Source organism: Anser anser (assembly GCF_964211835.1).
Source record: "Anser anser genome assembly, chromosome: 1".
Taxonomy (NCBI): Eukaryota; Metazoa; Chordata; class Aves; order Anseriformes; family Anatidae; genus Anser; species Anser anser.
The window spans coordinates 57,362,326-57,386,408 of NC_139720.1; the positions used below are offsets into that span (position 1 = coordinate 57,362,326).

At 40.0% G+C, this 24,083-nt stretch overlaps 1 protein-coding gene across 1 annotated transcript in view; it reads left to right on the top strand.

The window, feature by feature from the left end:
- LARGE1 (LARGE xylosyl- and glucuronyltransferase 1) overlaps positions 1-24,083 on the top strand; it is a 288,235-nt gene that overhangs the window by 163,912 nt on the left and 100,240 nt on the right. The window contains exon 7 of the mRNA XM_083824334.1: positions 9,925-10,096. Coding sequence (XP_083680460.1) covers positions 9,925-10,096 — 172 coding nt within the window. The remainder of the gene's footprint in view (positions 1-9,924; positions 10,097-24,083) is intronic.

Sequence of the window (24,083 nt, forward strand, 5' to 3'; positions counted from 1 at the left end):
TCACAGTTGAATGGATTCCACAGTTTTTATCTCATTTAGATGAAAGCCTTTATAAAACGGTTCCAGATGTATTGTTTTAATCAGCCACTTAGGATCTATGTTGATCTGTCTATCTGACTGCATTTTTATCTGATAGTCCATAAGGTGAAACTGCAAGATCACATGGAGTTAGGGTGACACCAGTGGCCTTAGTCTTCACACCAAAAGTTCCAAGAAATGTAAGAAATACGTGGCTGCTACATGGATACAGTCTTAAAATGCCAGTCATGCAAATTCAGAGTTATCTGAAGCATTTCACAGGTATTTAACCAGAACCTAGGCAAGAAGCTAAGCTGGTGTCATGAATATCAGGCTCAGTATTTCTTGCTTTGGAGGAGCCCAACTTTCCCAATTACATCTTTATTTTCATCATAGTGTTTCTCAAGTTAGTTCTGTATTGTTTGAGAGACATCTCTTTCTACTAACAAAGAAAAAAATACTTTGTTTCCCTGATGTGCTTCTTGGACTAGGTTATTGTTAGCACTGCTTGTTCATAATTGTAATACATTTTATCCTTTTTTATCCTTTTTTATCCTTTTTATCCCAGATGCATTCCAGGAGCTTTTTTAGTTTCCAGGAGTTTTGAAAGTAGGTTGGTTCCAAACATGGAGCATGGCAAAACTCTTGGCACTGCAGTTAATATTATTATTAAGTTGTTTTGAAAAATCGTCCTTAAATCAGGTTTTCCCACTTGTCTGCCCTTTGTGTATTACTAGTATGTGTGTATTGGTGAGACGTTCGGAAATAAAGGAAAAAATAAAGTAAGCATCAGCATCAGACTGTTACAGCCTTTGCTACATAGATGAGAATTAATTTGCAGTTATTCTCCTCTGCTGTATGCTGATGCTGATTTGGAAGATTTTGTTTGTTCTGGCCTCTTAATATCTAACCTTCCTTTCCAGTTGTGTCTTGCTCCACGGTTTCTGCATTTGCACTACGTTATCCAGGACCCAGAGGTTCAGACAATCATCTATTTCTATCTCAACCTTTTTGCTCACTGCTATTTGTATCCAGACTTGTTGCATGTATGTGTGGAAGATATCATCTGTTCATAAAGCAAGAGATGAGGCAGAATTCTATTAAAGTCACCAGTGCTTCTATGATGAGTAAGAACAACAGCAGTCAAGACCAGCAAAAATAGAAAAATAATTTTAGCATAAATGTATAAATTCCCATCCTCTTACAGTTCTGTTATAAAATTATTATTATTTTTCTAAGTACCCAGGCATAAGAAATTCTAAATCTAGAAAAGTTACACGGCTTTGCTGGGTTCCTGGTTTCCTTGGCAACCATTCATATAAATAGTAAGGACCTGTTATGGGGGAGGGAATATCAGTATAATTGAAACCTGTGAATCACCTAGGAAAAACTAAATTCAAGGTTAAAGTTATATGTTCACCAGCAAACATTAAGAGAATAGTCTGTTTTCGTTTAAGTCAGGAATCAGGCTCTTCTGTTAATGTTTGCTAGATACAGGACAGGGAGGGAGCAAAGGCTTGGTTTTGTTTTTGTTTGTTTTGTTATGTTTTGTTTTGGTGTGTTGTGTTTTTTTTCTTCCCATGAAAATGACATGCAAAGAGCTTCCTTTTGGCATTCCTCATGAGGAAACTATTACAGGTGATCGTCACCTTTTCCTCCTGGGCTTTTTGCTCAGTCAGAGTTGATCTCTCTTTTGATTCTTTGTTGATGTTGTTGTTATTACCTGTAAAAATACAGTATGCTAAAGACAGACGTAGACATGAATGTTACCTATATTTATTTTTAACTCCCTGATCTGCTTCTTTCTCAAAGATTGAGTTAACCCAGTCTGAGCAACAACATATTGTTCTTACTCTGCTAAAGCAAGAGAGTAATAAAAGGGATCAGCCAGATGACCCTGTCAAGAGTTTAGATGGGAGGCACAACCAGTGTGAAATAGGAAAGATTATCCTGAAACTACCCCTGATCTTTGCTACTGTTGCTGGAATTGTGACTCTGTTTTCATGAATGTGAGAAGAGGCATGGGAAAAAATTGCAGCAGGATGAAATTCTCCCTGTTTGAAACTGAAACAGTGATGAAAGACTGACATCAAGAAAAATTCCGGTCCTGTGCCAGCAATATGTTTTTTTCCTCCCCCTTTTATGCTTTGTGTTGCAAAAAGCTTACTAAAATGATGGTCATTAAAATGGTGACAGTATTTTTCTCCAGCTGAGAAACTACCTGAAAACTACAGTTCTTTCAGCTTTGTCTTAAATAGAGGTCACATGCTTTGAAAAAAATAACAATTTTACCTCGCTACTTCTAGCGTTCATAGCAGCAGCAAAGCACTAAACGAGTAATGAAAAAGCTATGACAACAAGTTATCAACTGTGTCTAGGAAGTTATTTACCCAATCTGAGGAAATAACAGTTGTTATTGTTAACTGATTCACACATCAGAATTTCCAGGGCTGTTTCCCATACTTGGGCCATTTATAAGGGTTGCCTGAAGCTAGTAATTACCAAAGAATTTGGTTGGTCTGCTTTCACAAGGAACCCTCCAACTTGTTCCATGTTCTTGCCCCATATAGATTGCACTAGTTTTCAGATCATTCTCCGATACCATTCAGAATATTTGTGCAAATCTACAACACTCTTTTTTTGATTGTGCTGTGGTGTGGAAGTTTTCATCTCTTTTGCTTTGCTTTTCTTAAGATCCTGAATTAAGTTTATCATCTGATGTAATCTTCAAGAACATGGTGCCCTTGTTGAAGTTTGTGAGAGCAAGTAGATGCTGAATACTTTTGGAAATCCAAGTTTCCATCAGGTCATTCATTACAGAGTCTAAATTCATATTTCTCTTCATTTGAAGTAATGTATTCTAGATGCCAGATCTTTTTTATAGAAAAGCCTGGCATGAAAGCTCTAGGAAGGCAGTTCGCCCTTGCGACTTCCCTCATCCTTTTGTTTCTGCCTCCTACTTGCTACTCACTGTTCCCTCAACATAGTGAATCTGCAGCCATTAAGTTGGGGTGGCAGAGCGATTTGGGTCTATTTGATCCCATTTCTTAACCCTTCCCTAAGAGGGGTACATGCAGACAGCAGCTTCTGCCTCCGGGCATCAACCCAGCCAGTCTGATTTTCAGGCTCTTGCAAGTTATTGGCCTTAGTGGTGTTTTTGTGAAGTCAGCTGAGCAGAAGGGGTACCTTTTATTTGGACTGGGTATGGGGATATTATGTCATTGCTGAGGATTATTTTGATTGATTTATTTTCCGGGCATATGAAGGAAGATTCAGGGAATGCAGTGAGAAAATCGATGTGGTATTGAAGGTTGCATTTTTCCAATGTAGAGTGTTTAAGGACATGCTGCCAGGGAAAACACTTTCTCAGCCAAACTTCCCTCATCTTATCACTCTAAGCAGGACGCACATTCTGTAGCTCAGGGGATGCTACACTGCTATATTCTTTGAGACAGGGAGGAATTCTGCTAAGAAAACGGACAAACATTATTTAACAGACAAGAGGAAGTTGTATGGACAGCAACCTATTCATCAGAAAAAGTCAGGATAGATTTTTTTTTTTTTTTCTGGTAAGGAGACAGTCAGATCTGTTAAACTGGGGAAAGGCTGCATTTGGAAAGGAAATGCAAGCTCAGGTTTATGTGGTTCGTTAGCTAAAACTCTTGAGTGCTTCGTTTCATGGTACTCTTATATATCCCCTCCCAATCCAAGAAGAACATAGAAAGCAAAGTTGTTAGGTTTTCTATCAACCTCCAGTATTTAGGAGAAGATACTAAGTGATGAGATAAATTTGTACAGTCCCACAGAATATCTGCTTCTATGCTAGGTACTGTTTTTGTGTTCCAGTCTGTGTATATATATATATATAACCCAACACTATGGTAAGGCTGCAAATACATTGTCTCTTTTCTCACGCTTCACCTTATTGCTCTTACCATAGTTTTATTGATGTTGCAAAGAGAAGAATGAGTGCAGCAAAAGCTTCTTTGAAAACAAAGTACCTTTGCCTGTAAGACTGATGACCTTTAGGAGCATGACGTATAAAGAGGAATATAATAGTATTTAAATTTAATTAATTGGGCTTTTAGCAAATACAAAACTGTGTCCTATGCTGGCACAAAACTTCAAAGTACATTTTTCACCTCATGTAACCAGAGCACTTGCCCCATTAATTTTCACACTCATGCTCATGACTGGCACCATCCCTGCATCCTATTTTTCACACTCATGTTTCTATGTTATTTTTTTCATATTTATCACAGGGAGGATCATGTGGCAGCTGTTAGTAAAGGCTGAGTAAGATACATGAGAATAAAGAATCCTAACTTTATGTGTACAGGGATGGGCTCTGAATTAACCATAACCACTCCGGGAAACAGATTGGCTCTTGTGATAGTTTTGTGAAAAAGAATGACAGCCTGTGGTGGTTTCACCCTGCTGGGCAGCTGAGCTCCACCATAACCGCTCTCTCACTCCTCCTCTCAAAGAAGAAGGGGGAGAAAATATGATGTAAAGGGCTCAAAGGTTGAGTTAAGGACAGGGAGATCACTCACCTTTTACTGTCACAGGCAAAACAGGATCAACATAGCGAGATTAATATAATTTATTGCCTATCACTAGCAAACTGGAGCAGTGAGAAATGAAAAGTAAACTAAAACCACCTTCCCCTTGTCCACCCTCTTCCACCTCCTCCCCCCAAGCGGCGCAGGGGAACAGGGAATGGGGGCTGCGGTCAGTCCCTGACTCTTCATCTCCGCTGCTCCTTCACGGTCACTCTCTGCCCCTGCTCCACGAGGGGTCCCTCCCATGGGATGCGATCCTGCGGGGGCTGCCCACAGGCAGCAGCTCTTCAGGAATGTCTCCCACATGGCTCTGTACCACGGGGTCCATCCCCCAGGAGCAAACTGCTCCAGCACGGGTCCCCCATGGGCAGCAGCTCCCCCCAGACCCCCTGCTCCTGCGTGGGCTCCTCTCCACGGGCTGCAGCTCCGGCCCGGGGCCTGCTCCTGCGGGGGCTCTCCATGGGCCGCAGCCTCCTCCAGGCCACATCCACCTGCTCCACCGGGGGCTCCTCCACGGGCTGCAGCGTGGAGATCTGCTCCGTGTGGGACCCATGGGCTGCAGGGGGACAGCCTGCTCCGCCAGGGGCCTCTGCACAGGCCGCAGGGGAACTGCTGCTGCGTGCCTGGAGCACCTCCTGCCCTCCTGATGCACTGACCTGGGGGGCTGCAGGGCTGGTTCTCTCTCCTCTCTCCCAGCTGTTTCTGCACAGCTCTTTTCTTCTTATGCTTTCCCAGAGGCCCAACCAGCATCGCTCCCCTGGCTCGGCTCTGGCCAGCAGCAGGTCTCTTTTGGAGCCGATTGGAGCTGGCTCTGGTCTGACATGGGGCAGCTGCTGGGCTCCGCTTACAGAGGCCACCCCTGCAGCCCCCAGCTACCAAATCCTTGCAACATAAACCAAATACACAGACAAATTGAATTGGTAGATAGCTGAATCCAGACAAGAGTTATAAATAAGCTGTGGAACTCTTTGCTGTAGGATGTTGTGGTTCATTAATATTTACAAGGCTTCAAAAATTACCAGACTCACAGATGAAACATCCATGAAAACGTGTAAGCCACAAAAATTCCACCTCTAGCTCAGAATGGTTAGCCCTGACGTGGTCAGGCAGTTGGATTTCATGATCTTTGAAAGTCCCTTTCAATTGAACTGTTCTAGTCTAGTCTAGTCTAGGTCTAGTCTAGTCTAGTTTATTCTAGTCTATTTCTAAAAGTGGTGCAAAGTTCCAGATGATGGGAGTATTTATGGGTGAGGTACAACTGTAGAATTTTCCTGCTTTTATGTTCTTCCGTAAGCACCTGCCATTGTCCGCTATTAGAGTCTGGCTACTGATCTCCATGTACTTTTGATGTGACACCATACAGGCACCCCTAAGTTCTTTGTCCTCACCTGTTGATCACTGCTCCCTCTCATTCTGTTTATGTTGGTAGTGTTTTCCACACTGCTCTCTGCTAAGTCTACAAGCTTCCATCCCTTTCAAAAGTGCTCAAGATACCTATCCATGTAGAGATTTCATTGCAATCTGTATTCATCTGGGAAGCCTGGATAAATTACCCCCATCACCTGTTAGTGGGGAAAAAATAGTATATTTAAAAAAAAAATAAATCACTAAGTTCCCTAGAGAAGTACAGTACAGGAGTCCAAAAATTCCGGCTGAATATATTTGTGATGAGGAGCGATGCTTTTTGATCTAAACTTGTGGTCAACAGGTGAATTTAAGAGTAAAAATACCTAAAGCCTTTGAATGCAGTTTCTATACAAATCATTCACAGAGGACTCACCCTTTGCCCCTCTCTCAATTCACAGAAACAGGGAGGCTTGTTTCTATTTTTAAGCTGTATGTATTAGACTTTTTTCCTTAAAAATGGCACTTCTGCTTACTCTAATCGACACTTACACAGCTATAACAACTATGAGACAGCTGAGTTAGGCTGTGTACAGCCACGATGTTTTGTCCAGCTTTTCCCAGAGATGGTCTGAGCAAACAACTTGCTGGCAAAGCATCACCACACATGGAAGCTCTTGTTGCCACTTCTCAGGTATATACTAAGGTAATCAGTTGTGTAATATGCAGACTCATGGGCATGTACTTTTTGTATTCATAGCCAGAAAAACTGAATAATGCAGATAATTTAGTTTATTTTCAGTCTCCAATAATGGCAAGAATAAAGCTGGTTTGATGAAAGGTCTTTAGTAAGGTATTTTTTCACTTAGCTTAATAAAAGAAAAAAAAAGAATCACTGTCAGCACCAGCTAAATGCTTTTCTCTACTCTCCTCTTATGAACAAAAATCCAGATTTTGAGAGCTAAGGATCTGAGGTAAAACTCCAGACTGTGCTATTTATACTGAAGTGCGAATTATACAAATGGCAAAGTATGTCACACTATTTTGTGTCAGTTTACTCTTTTGCTAACTCTGTTTTTTTCTGTTCCTGCCATATCTTCTAGGAATGTTTGTTCTCAGAAAGCAACTCTGATCTTGTTTGTAAAGCAAATGATTCACAAACATTCCCTTTATGGACCATTTTAACATTTTAACTATGCTAGAGAAAAAATATATTAAGACCTACAGAAAATATTTTGATAATTTTTAGGTAAAGGAAATGGCTAAATCTTACCAGTTATATCAAAGAAGGCAGCTTGCAGGATTTTGTAGGATTTTGTGCCTAGGTTGTCTTAGCTATCTCAAACTGGCACTTCTTAATTACTGAGTTAAGAAGTGCCAGTTATTCAACGATAATGTTCTTGTATTATCTTGTGGGGGGTGTTAGACTATATGTGGTATACATAGAGAATGAGCCCTTACAGTGCTGTTGTGTAGGGTAACAAGTTTTTATTGGCATGAATTTGGAATGGTTATATTATTCATGAATAGCAAAGCCATGAAGAAATTATGCCAGGGACTAATTAGGAGCCCTGTTTATGTCTTAGTCAACACTACATCGGGGGAGAGAAAATTTCAGATAGGGTTAACCTATTAACAGCTCAAGGTTCAACACAGACTCATATCAAACACTGTGGACCATTTGGAATAGGGACTGCTCCTTTCATTTTCAAAAGCGATCCTTTCAGACACCAGGCTTCAGGATGGCAAGCTTGCAGTGGTGTTAGATTCTGGGAATCTCCAAGGCAAAGAAAGTAACGGCTCCTTCAAGGTGATTCTTCCTCTTCAATCTGCCTTTTCCCTTCCCTCTTGTCTCAGGCTATCCATGAGACATCTGAACTCCTGCGATATTAGGCTTATTTGCATAAGTATATTAGGAGTTATTCTGGAGCAATATTGCATTTGGACTAATTAAATGAGGGACATGCCATCCAAAATTAATAACAGGGATGGGTTATAATAAAAGAAAGCTCAAGTCTCTAAAATTACATTAACTACTGCATTATGTCAGTATGACTAGAGAGCTGATCTCCCTGGCTCGTCTAGCACAAGAACTTCCAAGTAGCAGATTCAGGATGATGTGCAGAGTTTGAGGAAGCAGGATAAATACTGCTCTGCTGACACTTAGATGTGATGGTCCATTCATAAGGACATCATGTTGAGAGAGGGCTGGATTCACAAATGTCTAGAGTTTTGACGGTATGGATTTGAAATTTTCTTGTTACACACCTAGAAAACAATTCTGGGGAGCAGAGGTTCATATATATATTCCTAGAGATACTGGCATATATCAGGGAGACAAACTAGATTTCTCTTTTAAGGACCATACAAATTAAAGAGAGAGCAAGCAAGAAAGAATGTAATAAGAATGATGGCTGATGATGGACTGATGAGATACTTTTCAAAAACAAAACAAAAATAAAATCACACTTCCTGTTTTGGGGTTGTTTAAAGATAATCTGCTTTTCCTGCCTTTCCCCTTAAAATTTTACTTTTCTCCTTAGCAGTTTGTTCTAGTATCCTCACTCTTTTTAACGAATTTAGTGGGGGAAGATTCTGCCCTGGTGCAGGAATTGTGAGAACACAGAAGAAAGTTGTGTGCCTTTTAAAGGGAAAAGAACAGGTCACCTTACGTTGGCAGAGGCCTTGTTACTTTATATTTTAAAAAAAAATCACTTGAAGCATCTATGTTAACCTTTCTTCAACCACTCTTCCAACTTCCAAATAAAGTTTAGGAATCCATTCTGTTATGGGAATAATCTCATGAAGGATTTTGGAGGAATTGACATCTGTGCAAAAGCTGTTTCATATAATAAACTTCATAATGCCAGTGAATAGATATAAGACGGTTAAACAACAGAATAAATCATCCGAGTTTTACTAGTACACTTTGTTTCTGCCAGCCTTCTCTAAACTATGATATGCTGGGCTAAATGCTCAAATCTGTCTCACTCAGGTCCCCTAAAGTCAAAACCTGAATTTAAGTTAATGGGAACACCACTCAAGAAAACTTAGTAAAAATCTAGGGATTTTAGTGCATGCTCTTTGAAATACTAAACAAGAGTAGTTTCAGACAGGACAATAGGAACAACTTTCCCAAAACTTTCTAAAACACTTTCAGCAATGACTTTTGGTATTTGAGAACTTGAGTCTCACAGAAAGAAAATAAAGTGTAGCTCATGGAACATCCTAGTGAAGGTAGCACAATGAAATACTGAATTTAGTCTTTGGAAGCTGCAAAAATATTTCGTTTAGCCCTTGTTGAAGAAATGTAAATGCTTGAGTTTGTCCCCTTGATATGTAAAAACCAAAAAATATGGCTACAGCTGTTCTACTTTCTCCACTTTGGGGCATGTCTGTATGATGTCAGTACTTATAAGTTAAAGGTTATCAATAAACGCTTTCTTTTGAAATTTTCTCGCTCATTTTTCTGAGTAGCATTTTGAAATTCTGACTGCCAAGTCTGTAATAAATAAAAGGGAAAAAAAAGAAAAAAATAAAATGGAAAATAAAAGGAAAAAAATATGTTAATTCTAGTTAACAAATCTGGGAATGGCAAACACTTTTTTTTTCTGTTTGGAAATGAAAGCTATGTACAATACACCTGGAGTTTGGGATTAAATATATATTTCAACTTTATCAGGATATGTGGATGTCGTAGAATGAATTGAACCAGGTTGGAAAGGCTCATCTAATTTTAATTATATTGTGTAAAGCAATTGCTTCAGAAAACAGTTTTGTTTCAGCCTTCAGAAACTTATGTGAGAAGCATATTTCAGAACTTCTGATGTTGATTTAAAAGCAAGATTTTAGATGACCGATTCCACCTGGTATTTTATGGTTCTTTATTGTTGGTATTCAGAGATCTTCCATTATTACAATAAACTAGTGTCAAGTAGAGATTATGTATCTAATGAAGATTATTTTTTTTTCCTCTTTCCCATTTCCCATTTCCTGTTAGTCGGAAGTGTCATGGATCCCCAACAAACACTACTCTGGGATTTATGGGCTGATGAAGTTGGTTCTAACGAAGACTCTACCTTCCAATCTCGAGAGAGTCATTGTCCTTGACACAGACATAACATTTGCCACTGACATCGCTGAGCTATGGGCCGTCTTCCACAAGTTCAAAGGTATCCTAATGATTTTTTAACTGACTTTATTTGTGGGGGAGGGAAGATGGTAAAGCAGAAAGTAGAATGGGGGTAGGTGGGCAATACGAGATTTGTTAAATGTTTTCACTCTCAATTTTTGGTGTTTGTATGTAATTGTTTTATTTGCAAGCTCTTTCCTCAACAATGTTCCATATAGAATGATGGGCAATACTGACTACCTGTGCAATTTTTTGTTGGTCTAATTATTTGGGACAGGCAAGAATTTGACAATACAGTAGATGATAAATAATTATGAGGATGCTCTACTGACCTACCATTCAATACCTGTAGGTATTCAATACTTGGAATAAATATTTCCTCTACATATCCCCATTCCTCACATCTCCTTGAAATTTTCCTTGATAGTTTGACCACGAAAAGACACTTTCAGAGTAACTGTGTAATGAGATGGTCACAAAAAAGCTTGCCACTTCCTTGTCACAAGCCAGAAGTACTTTCCTGGCTAACACGTGGCTTAAACAATTTAATTTTCTCAGACTCCCGTGTTGCCAGCTTTCCAGTCAGAGACAGGTCCTATTGTTCTCCTCTTGCCCTGCTAATGTGTACTGGAGTGTTGGTAAGTGCAGAGTCACTCCAGTGTCCCATTTGAATGTTCACAGTCCCCTAGAAGTGTAGCCTTGATGTTAGTCTGCTTTCTTTACATCACTTTAAGCAAAAATCAACCTAAGCAAATGGGAGTATTTATGTACAGAGCCAAAATAAACCACTCTGTTACAAAGGTGACAGAAAAGAGAGCACATTTAATCTACCTATCCCATATTGAAGTACAGAAGGCCTTTTTGCCTTTCCCAGTACTCAGCTAATAGGCAGTAGCTATTATCTTCGGCTCTGGTCAAGGACTCGGTTTTAGCGCTTGCTGAAAAGCAAATGCACTGAAAAGTGCATTTGTTTCCTTTCCTTTCTCTGGGAATTCTGATGTCCCTTCAGCAGGCTAGAAGCACTCATTTTCTTACTTTATTGAACCGTACACAAACTTTCTTCATTACAGGCGTTGTTCAGGCCTCTTCACAAAGCCTTTCCCCATACTGAACCTTGACTTTCATATACACGTATACCTTAATAAACACAATTTGTGTAAATGTATGCACAGGGAGTAATGCTGTGCTATTGCACTGTCTCACTGTGCACTACTGTCACATTAATAATAATAATGTACTGAATGTGGTATATTCACATGCTGTAGATGGTAAAGACAAGTATTTGAACTGAACTTGGGCACAGAGTACTGCATGGTCAAAGATACCTAGGTGAGGAGGAGTATCTTGCTTATGTTTTCTGCCATAGTTTCAATGAAGGCCCCTTACTTTTTACTGGGACAAGAAATCAAGCAAAAAGCCAAGCTTGTAAAGAAAGGAATATGGAGTAGAGGAGGGCCTAAGACTGAAAAAAATACAGACAGAAGAAATGGAAATATGGAGATAAATCATTATTGATAGCCAAAACGTGGGTGTAAGTCGAGAGTCTTCATACAGCTAGGCAAAGTGGTTCAGCTGATTAGAGCTGTGAAAAGCTCTAACTCACACATGGAGCCAGAATTCCTGTGCTACTGGCAGCCCTCATAATGTACATACCACCATTCCCATGTAACAAATGTATGATTTTGTAAGTTGTCTGGTCTGTCTTCTTAATTCCTGCTGACCACCTGCTTCTCCACAATGTTTTAAGCCTGGCAACAAATTGATCAGTGTCTACATCTGCTCATCTCCCAGATGGTCACATACAAATAAAGGATTAATTGCGTAGTCTTGTAGGCCCAGAAGTTCTGCAGTGTGGGAGAGGACTTGGGAGTGCATGTATGCCCAAAAAAGTGATCTAAAATGTTGGGAGATAAGAGAAGTGAAAATCTCTGAGCCCAAGCTTATGGTTCAGCTTGTCTCCTAAGGTACAATCCCATTAGGCAAAGATTCAGTGAAAATGGATTGTGGAAGATAAAGGGCAAGGAGGCTGAAAGGATACTGTTGCTCTTTTACTGCTTCATAAAAGATTGGTTTAAATCATACAGTGAATCTCAAGTTGTCCTCAGCGTCCTTTTATTTTTCCTACCAGTGTCACAGAAGATTCAAATGATTTCTCATATCATTAGCCCCAACTATTCCTGTAAAGGGTCTGTTTTTAAATTGATGTTTTAATCCCCTTCTTGTTTCTCCCATCAGAAATCCCAAGTAAGCTTATGAACATTTCTTTTAAGACAATTTAGTGTGTTTGTTGAAATATTACTGAAACACAAGAGAAACAAAACTGGGAAGTGAAGGTCTAATCTCCAGAGGAACCTGACACTATCACAGAATCATGGAATTGTTTGTGTTGGAAGGGACCTTTAAAGATTATCTAGTCCAACCTCCCTGCAATGGCAGGGACATATCTCACTAGGTCAGGTTGCCCAAAGCCCCATCCAACCTGACCTTGAGCATTTCCAGGGATGGGGCATCCACAGCTTCTCTGGGCAACCTGTTCCAGTGTCTCACCACCCTCTAAGTGAAGAATTTCTTCTTTATATCTAACCTAAATATACCCTCTTTTAGTTTAAAATCATTCCTGCTTATCCTGTCATTATCTGCCCACGCAAAAAGTTGCTCTGCATCTTTTTTATAAGCCCCCCTTCAGGTACTGAAAAGCTGCAATGAGGTCTCCCTGGAGCCTTCTCCTCTTCAGGCTAACTATCCCCAGCTCTCTCATTCTTCATAGGAGAGAGAAGAAAGAAGAAGCCTTTCTACATCCCCGACCCCAGCTCGGAGAACAACAGGCTTTCCTAGAAATATTCAGACACTCAGCTGTTGGATAGAATTGGCCATTGTAAACCTGCTTGCACGTGGATAATGTTTGAGCAAGTAGAAGAATTTTTCACAGCAGTGCAGGAAAGGCAAGAGCTTCCTTCTGTAGGTTGCTGCAGCATAACAAGATGGTCCGGCACACCCTCTTCCAATTTGGAGCTAGGCAGAGAAAGAGAGAGAAGGACCTAAAGTGTGTGTTTCTTTCTTCCCAAACAAAAACAGTGACCAAGAGAGACAAGTAGCTCAGATTCCTTTCTTCTGTGACAGCACTCTTGGAAGAAACTGAGTTTTGTCTAGACACCAAGAAGCTCTTCTTTAATGTGCGGGTGACAGCGCGCTCGCACAGGCAGCCCATAGAGGTTGTGGAGTCTCTCTCCTTGGAGGTCTTCAGAAGCCACCTGGACATGGTCCTGGACAACTAGCTCTAGGTGGCTGGACCAGATGACCCCCACAGGTCCCTTCCAACCTCAGCCACTCTGTGATTCTGTGAGACACGTTCAGGATTGACGAGCAGTTTAGCCAGGAGCAATTCACTGTGTAGAAAGGCCCCACAGTATGTTTTAAATAGCACCTGGAGTACTCAGTATCCTTGTTCTGCAAAGGTTCTTTCAGTCATCTCAAGAGCTGTAGAAAGGTTGAGACTCTTACATGAGGTTACAAGTTAATACTTTAGTTGGTAAAGCTACGTTCTCTCTGTAGAAGTAAAAATGGAGAAGAATTCCTTTGTAAATTATTGCTCTTCTGCCCTTCCCTGATAAGCTCCTTGCATATGCCCTTACAATAAATGGTCCAACTATTCTGTACCCGAGTGCACAAATTAAGGCTCTACATGTGTGATGGTATTTGAAAATCTCTTCTTTGAAGTAGCAACCTTCAGCTTTGGGAGAAATTCACACCTCTTTTCAGGAGCCCAAAACAGTGTCTTTCAGCAATGTGACATTTTAAAATTTCTCTTAGCAATTATTGGGGGTATAATTATTCTAACATGTATATGCAAGTTTCAATCTTTATGCATAAATATGTCTGTGGGAACCAGTATCTTACATTTCAAGAGTCATATCCAGTTTTTCAGCTGGGATTTCAACATTTCTGCTTTAGCCTCATTCTTTCTTGTTCTCCTGAAGATAAGCAGTCTTTTTCTCTAGGACAGATATATACCTCCAAATATTGACTTCAAAGGCATGAGTCTGCAGCCAGTCTAGTGAAGATAACCTGTCATGCATGTTTTCTGTGACTTAGTTGACACTGATTAGGTTTTCTATTCATCTTTCACAGAATTTTGACAGTTCTAAACTTGAGAAAGCATCTAGCCTTAGGGCAGAAGAATGGGACTGTAGATCATATGCATTCTTGGATGAAGTACTGCAAAGTGTTTCAGACAGCAAGGATTAGTGCAACCAATATGCTTTTATTGCAGAAATTGTGTGAATTCTTCTGAGAAAAGAACCAGTCCAGAGCCATGCTCTCTGCCATCAATCTTAAAGTTCTCTTAAAGGCCACATCAGCTAATAGTTTTGTTATTCTTGCTCGCCCAGACTCTTGGTATTGAAATGTGGCTGTTTTCTCTAAGCTTCCAATTTTGACGTTAACTGTTTGTTAAATACGGATTCTCAAGAGCATTCATTTTAAATGGCAGTGTGAATTTATTTGGGATCTGACTATAAGCGTTGTAATAATTATTTGTGTTACGGGTTGCAGTTTCTGTCAGGATCACAGCCTCTTTGTGCTGGGTGCTCTACGTATGCATAGCAAGAGATGGGTTTTGTGCTTTACTTAGTGTCAGTGTCAGTGTTTACTTACTTGTTGACCATTCTTGTGTCTGCCTGGGTCCTTTAGGCCATGGCTGTGTATGAGGCCCATAACTGAGGCCCACGAGTGAGACCTGAATAATCCCTGTAGAGATCAATGTTAAGGGCTTCCATATTTAAACTGAATGACTAAGGGTATTATAGTATCTCTAAGTACCTGTAGTAACTCAGAGGCTATACTGAGCAGTCCTACCACTGCTCACTGTTAATCTCACAATCCAACTACCTAATACAGTGAATGTTTTAACTACTTTTAAACAATACTGATGGGATAGAAAATAACTAATGTATTTCAAATGACTCTACCAGTAGATTAAATTGTCGAGAGAATATAAACTGCAATTAGTGTTGATCTGTGCAAATATATCTTCTCTGGAAAGCTGAATAAGACTTTAAGGCAGAATCATCTACATCCATTAACAAAGTATCCAAGAAGGAAAAATGGCAAGCTTGATAGAAAGTCTGAGATTTCTCGTGTTCATACTTTGCATGAATAAAAACATGCTATAGAAGCTGTTTGCTTTGTGTCAGGAGCTCAAACAGTGATAAAAATCCATACTGACATCATAAATACCAGAAAAGGTCAACAGCAATTTTGGTGCAGGATCAAGTGCCCACAGCTGAAGAGGGATTGGCACATAGTCAATCCTAAACTTAAAATTTGTAAACACTCAGCATGTAGGTGCTTTGGCATATTGCTCTGCAGAATGCCTGAGGTAACAATGTAGGTTTGTATTATTTTTGCAGCTTCGTTAGGAAAAAGAGCAAACAAACAAAAAATCACAACCATCACAAAATTCACCGCCTCCCATGTAGGTGGTTTAATAATTATATTCCTACAAGAACTGTTATGTGTAAAACTGTAATACCAAATGCATGTGTAACTTTTCGTTTGTGTGTGGATTTAGTGTGCCAGAAAGTGAGATGCTGATGGCACCAGTGATAGTCAGGCAGAGTCAGCACGTGCTGTATAAATTTCCCTGAATTTAGCTCTACCAGTGAAGCCTCATCTTGATAAACTATACCTGCCACAGACCTAGGTTCTTCTTCTGCAAGGACTGTACTTTTTATAGGTATGCTGGTCTTGGGATGATGTAAAATGCTCAGTTGTTGCCAAGATTAAAATTTAAAATTCATTGTCACCTATGTCTGAAGCCAGGATTTGAACCCCCAGATTGTTTCCGGGCAGGTTCTGTAGTTCAGGCTGTCAGTTTACACTCAGTAAATCATTAAAGCATCCACAGATCATGTTGAGATGAATCTCTGTGGGCTGATACACTGTTTGTGTTAAATCCTGCAGTGATGTTTCTGTGTCTTCTGGTCAGTAAAATAGGTTTTCTTTTCTCACTAATCAAGAGAAGGGCATTAGCAACGTACATCTTAGTGTGTGTAGAAATCCACAGTACGAGTCAGTCTTTTTGTGAAGGAAACAGGATCACATTGTAGCAGAGTGCATTAATAAAATTGTCAGGCAGCTATTAAAATAGCTTAAAATTATCTGAAATTTTATAGGTGTCTAAAAAGGCCGAATGGCACTTGTCTTTGCTCATAAAAGGAACATCTGTTAGTTTCTGAAAGACTTGTATAAGTGTTTAATGGTTAGACTACAGTTCATAGCTCATCCTAGGGTTATTCCACAAATGAGGTACATTTTCTCTTTGAAAAGGTCCCTGTGGAGACTCTATCTGCTTAAGATTTTCTACTCCTGATTGTTATATCGTGGTGTTTTCTTCTTTGCTGCTGCAAAAGCTTTGAAGTTTCATTGATAAAGAATCCTATTTGTTAGCTATAGCTCGCAGAAATGCTGGGGTGTGTTGTCCTCCTCTTTCTCATGATGCAATTGTATCACCTGCATGTGAAATTATAGGAGTCAATGTTGAATTTCAGTTTATCTTGGTGAAGAGCTGAAGAAAGTATGGATTTTTATTTTTTTTTAAAGGGCAAGTTTCTATCCATAATTGGAGATTATTTTTGCTGATTTTAATTAGGAGGGGATCAAGCAAGGAGATGGGGCTTGCTGAGTATGTGGGTCAAGGAAAAATCACTTGTTTCTCTCTACACTTGTCAGATAAGTTGTCTGGTTGGAAGTCCTTCTTTCTTCCCTTTTTTTTTCTGATTGCGATTTGCTTTCCCATGATGTTCCTTTATTGAGGAGGCAGTATGTAAGAAAGTTGACCTCAGTAAATGAGCTCCAGGGGAGAGAGTTTATTATATGGATCAGCATGTGCACATTCTAGTTTATGGGTTTTAATGTGACAAGGGACATAATCAGAAACTTCTGATTATGAATTGCTGCCAAAATAGAATAGCTGCAGTTTCTGAAACATCTGTAGTTCGTTTTTAGCTGAATGGTTCTTTGTCTGTTTTTGCCAGCAAGCAGAAATATTCGAAGGTTAAAGGCCGACAATGTGTAGAAATTTGGTTTAACTCATGATGGGGGAAATTCTAAAGTTAAAAAAAAAAAAAAGATTTGGGTTCTTTATTTTTCCATTTTCATTTCTAAGGGATACCTTTGGCCATGTTTTCATGCCTTTTCCCTTGAGGGCTAGGAATGTTTTAATTAAAAATGAAAGCTGGTAGTCTTTTGTCATCCTGTGATTCCTCAACTGGAGTTTTCGGAAGAAAAACCACCACATTACAAGATTTGTAATAAAATCTTGTTGGCAACACTGAAATTTTTAGGGCTTTTTTCTGCTTTCTCAACATCAGTCTAGTGCTTTTTCTGCGTTATTTTCTTCCACTCTTTGTTAAGCTGCCACTCATTCTACATCTGTCTTTTTGGCTTAGATGCTATGATGTATCAAACACCCAAACTAAACATTGTATGACTCACCCAGTGTTAAAGAAAAAAAACCAACAAAAACAACAACAAAAACAGTTTCTGTCTCCTTTGAACTGTTTCTTCTGGGTTTAAAGAGACTTTAATTCTTTGAATCCCAAGTACTCCAGAGAACTGTGGAGAAGGGACATAGAGCTTTCTGAATTGCCTTGCAAATCTTTGTTAAGGGAAATATGGGCAGAGCGAGCCATCATGGGAGCAAAGTGCATATTCCCATTTCCCCTGGCTAACAGAAGCTGTGACTTTCCAGAAGCTAGAAAATCCAGCTTCCAGAGGGTAGAGACTAGGAGAAGGAGCACTTCTGTTTTGTATATTTGTTCTTAGCAGAAGAAAAATGCATTTTTGAGAATGGGATGTCACTGGCTGTGATGGGTTGAAAACCTATGAGAAGAGAGGGAGGGAACAAACTGAGGAGGAAAATAATAGTTCCTCATCCCAACTTGAAAGAGGAAATTGTTCAGGAATCAGTCAGAATCCTGTCTGTCAACAGACTTTCCCTTGGATATATTTAGTACCCATGCCTCATCAATTCACAACTTAACTCACAGTTTAAGTCCATGTACTGCTTCCCCTGGCCAGTCACTTTTGCATTCCATAGCTGACAGTAAAGCACACCAAGTGCATGAGCAGGTAGCAAATATGGAGGGAGTGGCAACCTGTCCATCATCCCAACTAGTAATGTGTAATGAAGATTCACCTCTGCATGTGTGAAAAAAGCCAAGAAGATGTGACACATGGGTCATTCACCTAACAGATGAAGTTTACTCTAAGGTTTAATAGTTATATTAGCAGTACTAGAGAAAAAAATTACATTTAATGGATAGGTTTCCATGCCAAAGGCCCTCGTTCTAATCACATGCAATCTATCAAGCACATTTGCTTTTCACTGTTCACTGTGATGTGCATTGTAATAACTGGATATTCTTGTTTTCTCCCTCTCTGAACCAGGCATGTCCTCTGAGCCTACCTTGTTCTGCATTGGCAATCCATATTTTAAGGACCTAAGGCTCCATTTCCAATTACAAAGCTCTCATCTGAGGTTTCACCTTCTTGCTTTCATGCTGCACATTATGTCTGTAACACAAGCAGCACAAGGATTTGCGTAAAGTGTTGTAGGGAATATCTGTCTCACAGGCTCAAGCTGGAAGGTAGGATGTATTGCCCAGAGGTCAATAGTACGATTGTCCCGTCAGCAGTATAAGTGTATGGTATTGCTCTCTGCACAACCAGGAAAGAGGGAGAAGAGTGTAGGAAATTAAACCCATATATTACATTTTTCTTTTTTTTTTCCCCAGAAAATAAATAAATTAATAAATAAATAGAGGGTTGGAACTTGATTTTTAAGGTCCCTTCCAACCCAAGCCATTCAATGATAGCTGAACTAAGGCTGTCTACAAATGCACCATGTGCAAAAACATGGACCGTTGCATGAACAAGTCAGACATGTAAACAAAATTGATAATCAGTCCAGTATTGCGGAAACAGTAGAAAACTGACAAGTTTCCTTTTTTCAAGCAATCTAGATAGTCAGAGTCATTTGAACCTCTTATTTTAACCCCCAAACTAGAAGAAAGAAGTAGATGCGTGCATAATGGCCCACTTCACTCTGAATCACCCAAGTATCTTTATTTTACTTGAATCTCAGGCTTGCTCTACTCAACGCTCTTTGCAGCAATCTCTAGCTTGCATTCAGTGTAGGCCAAGAAGTTCAATTAAATGAAGGAGCTTTTGTTCTTCTGACACTTTTCTCAAAATTAATCGTTTTTGTGCTTGGAGACACTGCTAAAAACAAGAAGATTTTTGTCCTAGCCCTTCTAGAAATGTACTAAAAGGTGATTGATAAGCTTAGAGTAAAACTCAGGGACCAAGTTTGTCCACAACTACTCTTTATGTTCATTTCATTATATTTCCTGAATTTAGTTGTAGTAGATTTCATAGTTTGGGCTTAAGTGTCAGTAAAACAGATGTGCATGCAATGTATTCTGGTGAAGACCCAGGCTAATTTATGTTCCCTTTGCCCTTCCTGAATGCTTAAAAGGCTCTCAACATATAAGCGGGTGATTCTCAGGGTGTAAGACAAACTCTTGTGTCAGTTGCTTTTGGTCCTCATGGTTCTGGGATTCATTCTGGATCTGGGACTGAACAAGTCAGCAGAACAGCTTCTTGAGAGCTGTTAGCTACTGGCACAACTAATAGAAGCCTTGAAACTACTTACGTCTGTGTTTGGAGATGTGTATTTTTTTCCTATCTGCTTAGTGACTGGGGAAGCTGTCCAAAAAAGTGCTATTCTGACATACCAAGAGAATGTGTTGGCTGGGAACAGAGGTGGAAATACAGCAGGGAAGGTGTAGTAACATTCAGTGATGCCATTGATGAATAGGCCAGACTGTGAACCATCCAAAGGCTGAGGACCTAGCACATGCCTAATGCTTCTGCCCTGCTGGGACACTGGTTAACTTTGAGCAGGATTGAAGCCCTACAGTAAAATGGGCCATTGTACTTTCTCTCATAGATTGTTGTCCGTGGCTGACTCCATGCTACCACTCTGCTGCCCTCAATAGAAACTGTCTGCCAGTTTATTCTCACACCAGCTTACTGGCTCAGGATCTCCTCAGCTTCATTAATTCATGACGTTACCATGTCTTCCTGCAAATGTTACATTTAATAGACAGTAATGATATTTCCTTTCTGCACGTCTCAGGATACGATTATTGCAGGTGCCTAGTGGCATTCTGTAGGGCTGTCTACAGGCTTTTTGCCAATCTACTTCAGAGTCAGATTGGCACCAACTTTTACAGTATTTGGAGATTCAGGTGCTTTCCCATACTGCTAAGAAATTATGATCTGAATATTGTTATACTGGTACCCTAAAATTCTGAGAGAACACATCTTGGCTGGTATAAAATGGCTTTATAAAACAGTGGAGTGAACTGGATGATGCTAACTTTCATCAGTAAAGGATTCTAGCTCCTGTATTTCCTGATTTACATAAACATTCTTGCTCTGAACTTGCAGCTGCTTTTATAGACTAAGTAAAAAAAGATATGAACAGCTTGGGGAGCAATCTATAAATATGCTCTTCTTTCAACTCTAGACCTCTGGTATGGCTCACAAGTAGAAAGAGTTGGGTGACCTCAGCCAGGTCTGATGTGCATGAGGACTGAAGTGCATAAGCAGGGCAGCAAAGAGACACAATGCTGGGGTACAAGTTTTGAGGCACCTCAGCAGAAGCAGGAGTGGATGGTTGCATACTGTTGTTCATTGATCATTACCATGATCGTATAATTCTTAACGTAAAAATGGAAGTGGACATAAGTGATAAGTAAGTAAGAAAGTAGCATGGAGATTAGAAGTGGGAGTGAATGTATGGGGTACTGAGCAGGAAAGAAAACCTAGAAAGAGGGAGGAGTGGAAACAAATCCCAAGTTAGTCAAGATAATTTATCTTGAAACTTGTCTGAGATTAGCTTAAAATGTCATATATCAGAGTAAATTTCTGTGAAGCTATATAGAAGTAAGTGTATGCATCTAGAAATTTCCTGGATTTCCTTGGCAGCAGCATCTGACTATAGGAAGAATCTTGCCAAAGAAATAATGAAGTATACATTAGCATTAAGGAGCTAACCCAGCATTTAATTCAGTGTAATTTGGGTCTTTCCCGCCTGCTAGGTGGGTAGCGCAGATATCGCTCCCCCTTGGCTGCAGTCAGTGATCCTACTGGCATTGTCATCACTTCTTTATTTGTTTTGCTTTGTGGTACAGGAGCTCCACTTGTGGATCAATGCTCCTCATTCTGGTTTCAAAAAGAGAGTGGTTGAAAGTCCCTGCAAACCCACTGCCATGAAGCCAAGTGGTTTTCCTCTTCTTCCTGAAGAGCTTTGATCACTGTAACACCCAGTCTAGTCTGTGTGGGGCAGGAGGGCTGAGAAGGATTTCTAAAATTGAGAAGCCATGTTGGAGTCCCATTCTTAGGATTTTTTGCTTTGGTTTTATGCTATTGCTTTTAAAGGTTTAGTTGCCATAACAACCCAAAGCAGCCCTGTATTACCATAGAAACGTGCTGTTGTGGGTGACAGTTTTTATGAGAATCTTATTTTTCCTCTCTTCTTCACATAGTGTCTTTAACACTGGCCTTTTTGCTGATATATCACGGTACACTACAGGGGTTCCATAAAGTGTCAGAATTATGTAATAAACAATAAAAATGAAGCAAATACATAAATCAAAGAGGAAAATCTAGGGCCATAGTTGACTGAGAACAGAGGGAAAATAACAGCAAATTCCTGTTTCTTAACTTGAAGGTCAAAAATATTGAGCTTATTCCAGGACTGGCTAATCAGTCCACATGCGTAAATACTCAGGCAAAAACATAGCAAAAGGGGAGGTAAGACCACGTACCATAGACTTAGGATGAAAACAACTTGTCATGACAGTTGTAGCTATCAAAAGACTGTGCTACTTTAATGTGCTCTGCATGGGGCTGCTCCTTGAGACTATTCAGAGGCTGAAGTGAGAGCTGCCAAACGAGGCAGCCCTCTTATAAAACACTGCTTCATGCTGAGAGCTGGTTCCAGCTGCATACTGATAGCCTGCTAGCTTCAGGGGTGTCGGTCATGACCTGTCAAGCCCTAAATTGTTTGGGATCTGTCTGTGTCAAGGACTTCCCCTCTCCCTGTGTGATATCTTTTAACGGCTGTGCTCTGTGAAGTGTCCTTTGGTTTATAAAGATTGGTAATAGAGCTTTTCCTTCAACAAATCTGCATCTCCATTTACTCCCTTGCTTGGCTCTCCTTGAGCAGCGGACCACTGGAGCACATCAGCGCTCCTAACTTCTGATGGATTACTGTGCATCTTTATTACCAAACTTCAAATGGAAGTCATGGACCCGTGGCAGACCATTCACTGTGTCCCAGCAAACCATTGTTAAGAGGACACTGTTACAGGTTCATAATTTTATGACAAGACACACAGCTTATCTGGGAGGAGGATAGACAAGCATAGCCAGACAGCTGTGGAGTTCGTGTTGATCAGTATTGTTATGGGAAAGCATGGCTCTTACCAGTTTCCTGTAATCTGTCATCAGTGATGAGAAAATTCTTCATTCCTGATATGTATATTTTAAGTATCATTAAAGCTTCCAGCTGGCATCTTGCAGCAGTCCTCCTTGTCAAGGGCAAGCAGGCAGCAAGGAATGCCATGAAGTTCAGACGTGTTTTATGGTTACTGACCCCTTTACGAGCCTAGACAAGTCTGCTATTACTTCCTCTTGTCTGACCTTCAATTCTCCAGGCTCGATTCTGGATTTCTTAGCCCTACCCGAGACTGATGATTAGTGGGTAACAGGTATTCCTTCCTGCTTTCTGAATGCCTACCTCTAACCTTTTCAGAGACATGACATGCTAGGTTACTCCTTGTCCTTCATTTTTATGGTACTGGAAACCACCCCTAAGACCATGAAGTTTTCAGATGAGACCTGTTCTATCTAATATAATCAAGATATGTGGGACGTAATTCCTCTCTTCCTCTTCAACTCCTTTCCCTAGTCAAGAAGTTTCAAATGATTAAGTCAAAGGTTAATGTTAACTAATGTAAATACTTATTTTCTTTTACATTCTGATGACATTTTGACTTCTACCCCTATAAAAAAGCTATAGCCAAACTTCAGAGGGACTTTGATATCACCCTGAAATTAGTTCCTGTTGCAATTTAATTACTGAAGACTGACTACCATACAATGTGATTTCTACTCATTAATCTTACTAACTAGCTATATTCAGTACAAATCCATTCTCTGAACGGTCCTCCCACCTCTAATGCAGAACAAGCTTCCACAGCTGCTTCTTTTTGCCAATCTTACTGTAAACTCTGTGGTCCATAGTTGGTTTTTATGGCTGGATTAGAAGATTGTTATTTTCTCAAGAGCTGAACTGTGCACAGGTGCACAAAGCTGCCTTCTTTTCCACTTGTTTATTAATTAGGAAACTCACTGTTGAGCAGAGTACATGCATGGGTGCATTCTTAAAGAATGATAACATCAAATAGAGTAATAGATGTACCCTTAGCTTTTCAAAATTGCTGGCTAGTTACCTCACCCAGTACTAATGCTGAGGCAGCTGTTACCCCTTATATAAGCTTCATTTTTTAATGGAGCCTGAGATTCAAAAATAATCCTTTGTAGTATCATGACTGATTTTTTTTTTTCATGCGTCACTTGACTGAGACTGATGTATAAGGCCAGCTCAGGTAAAGAAGGAAGGTTTGCAGCCCCAGGGAGCGTGTTGGGAATGGGTCTAGATCTGGAAAACATACCTGTGCAGACAGGGAATTTATGGAGATTTCCTTTTAAAGTGAAGCAAAGGTAAGGAGGAGCTGTGGGTTGCAATAAGCTCTCTGACAGCCCTGTAACAAAAAAGAAGCTATCCAGACCTCTTGTATTCCCCTGGGAGTTCCAGAACATTAGCAATACAGAACATGTAACCAGCATTGGCTTGACCTAGGCAGCCAGTACAGTTAGTACCATTTAAGTGT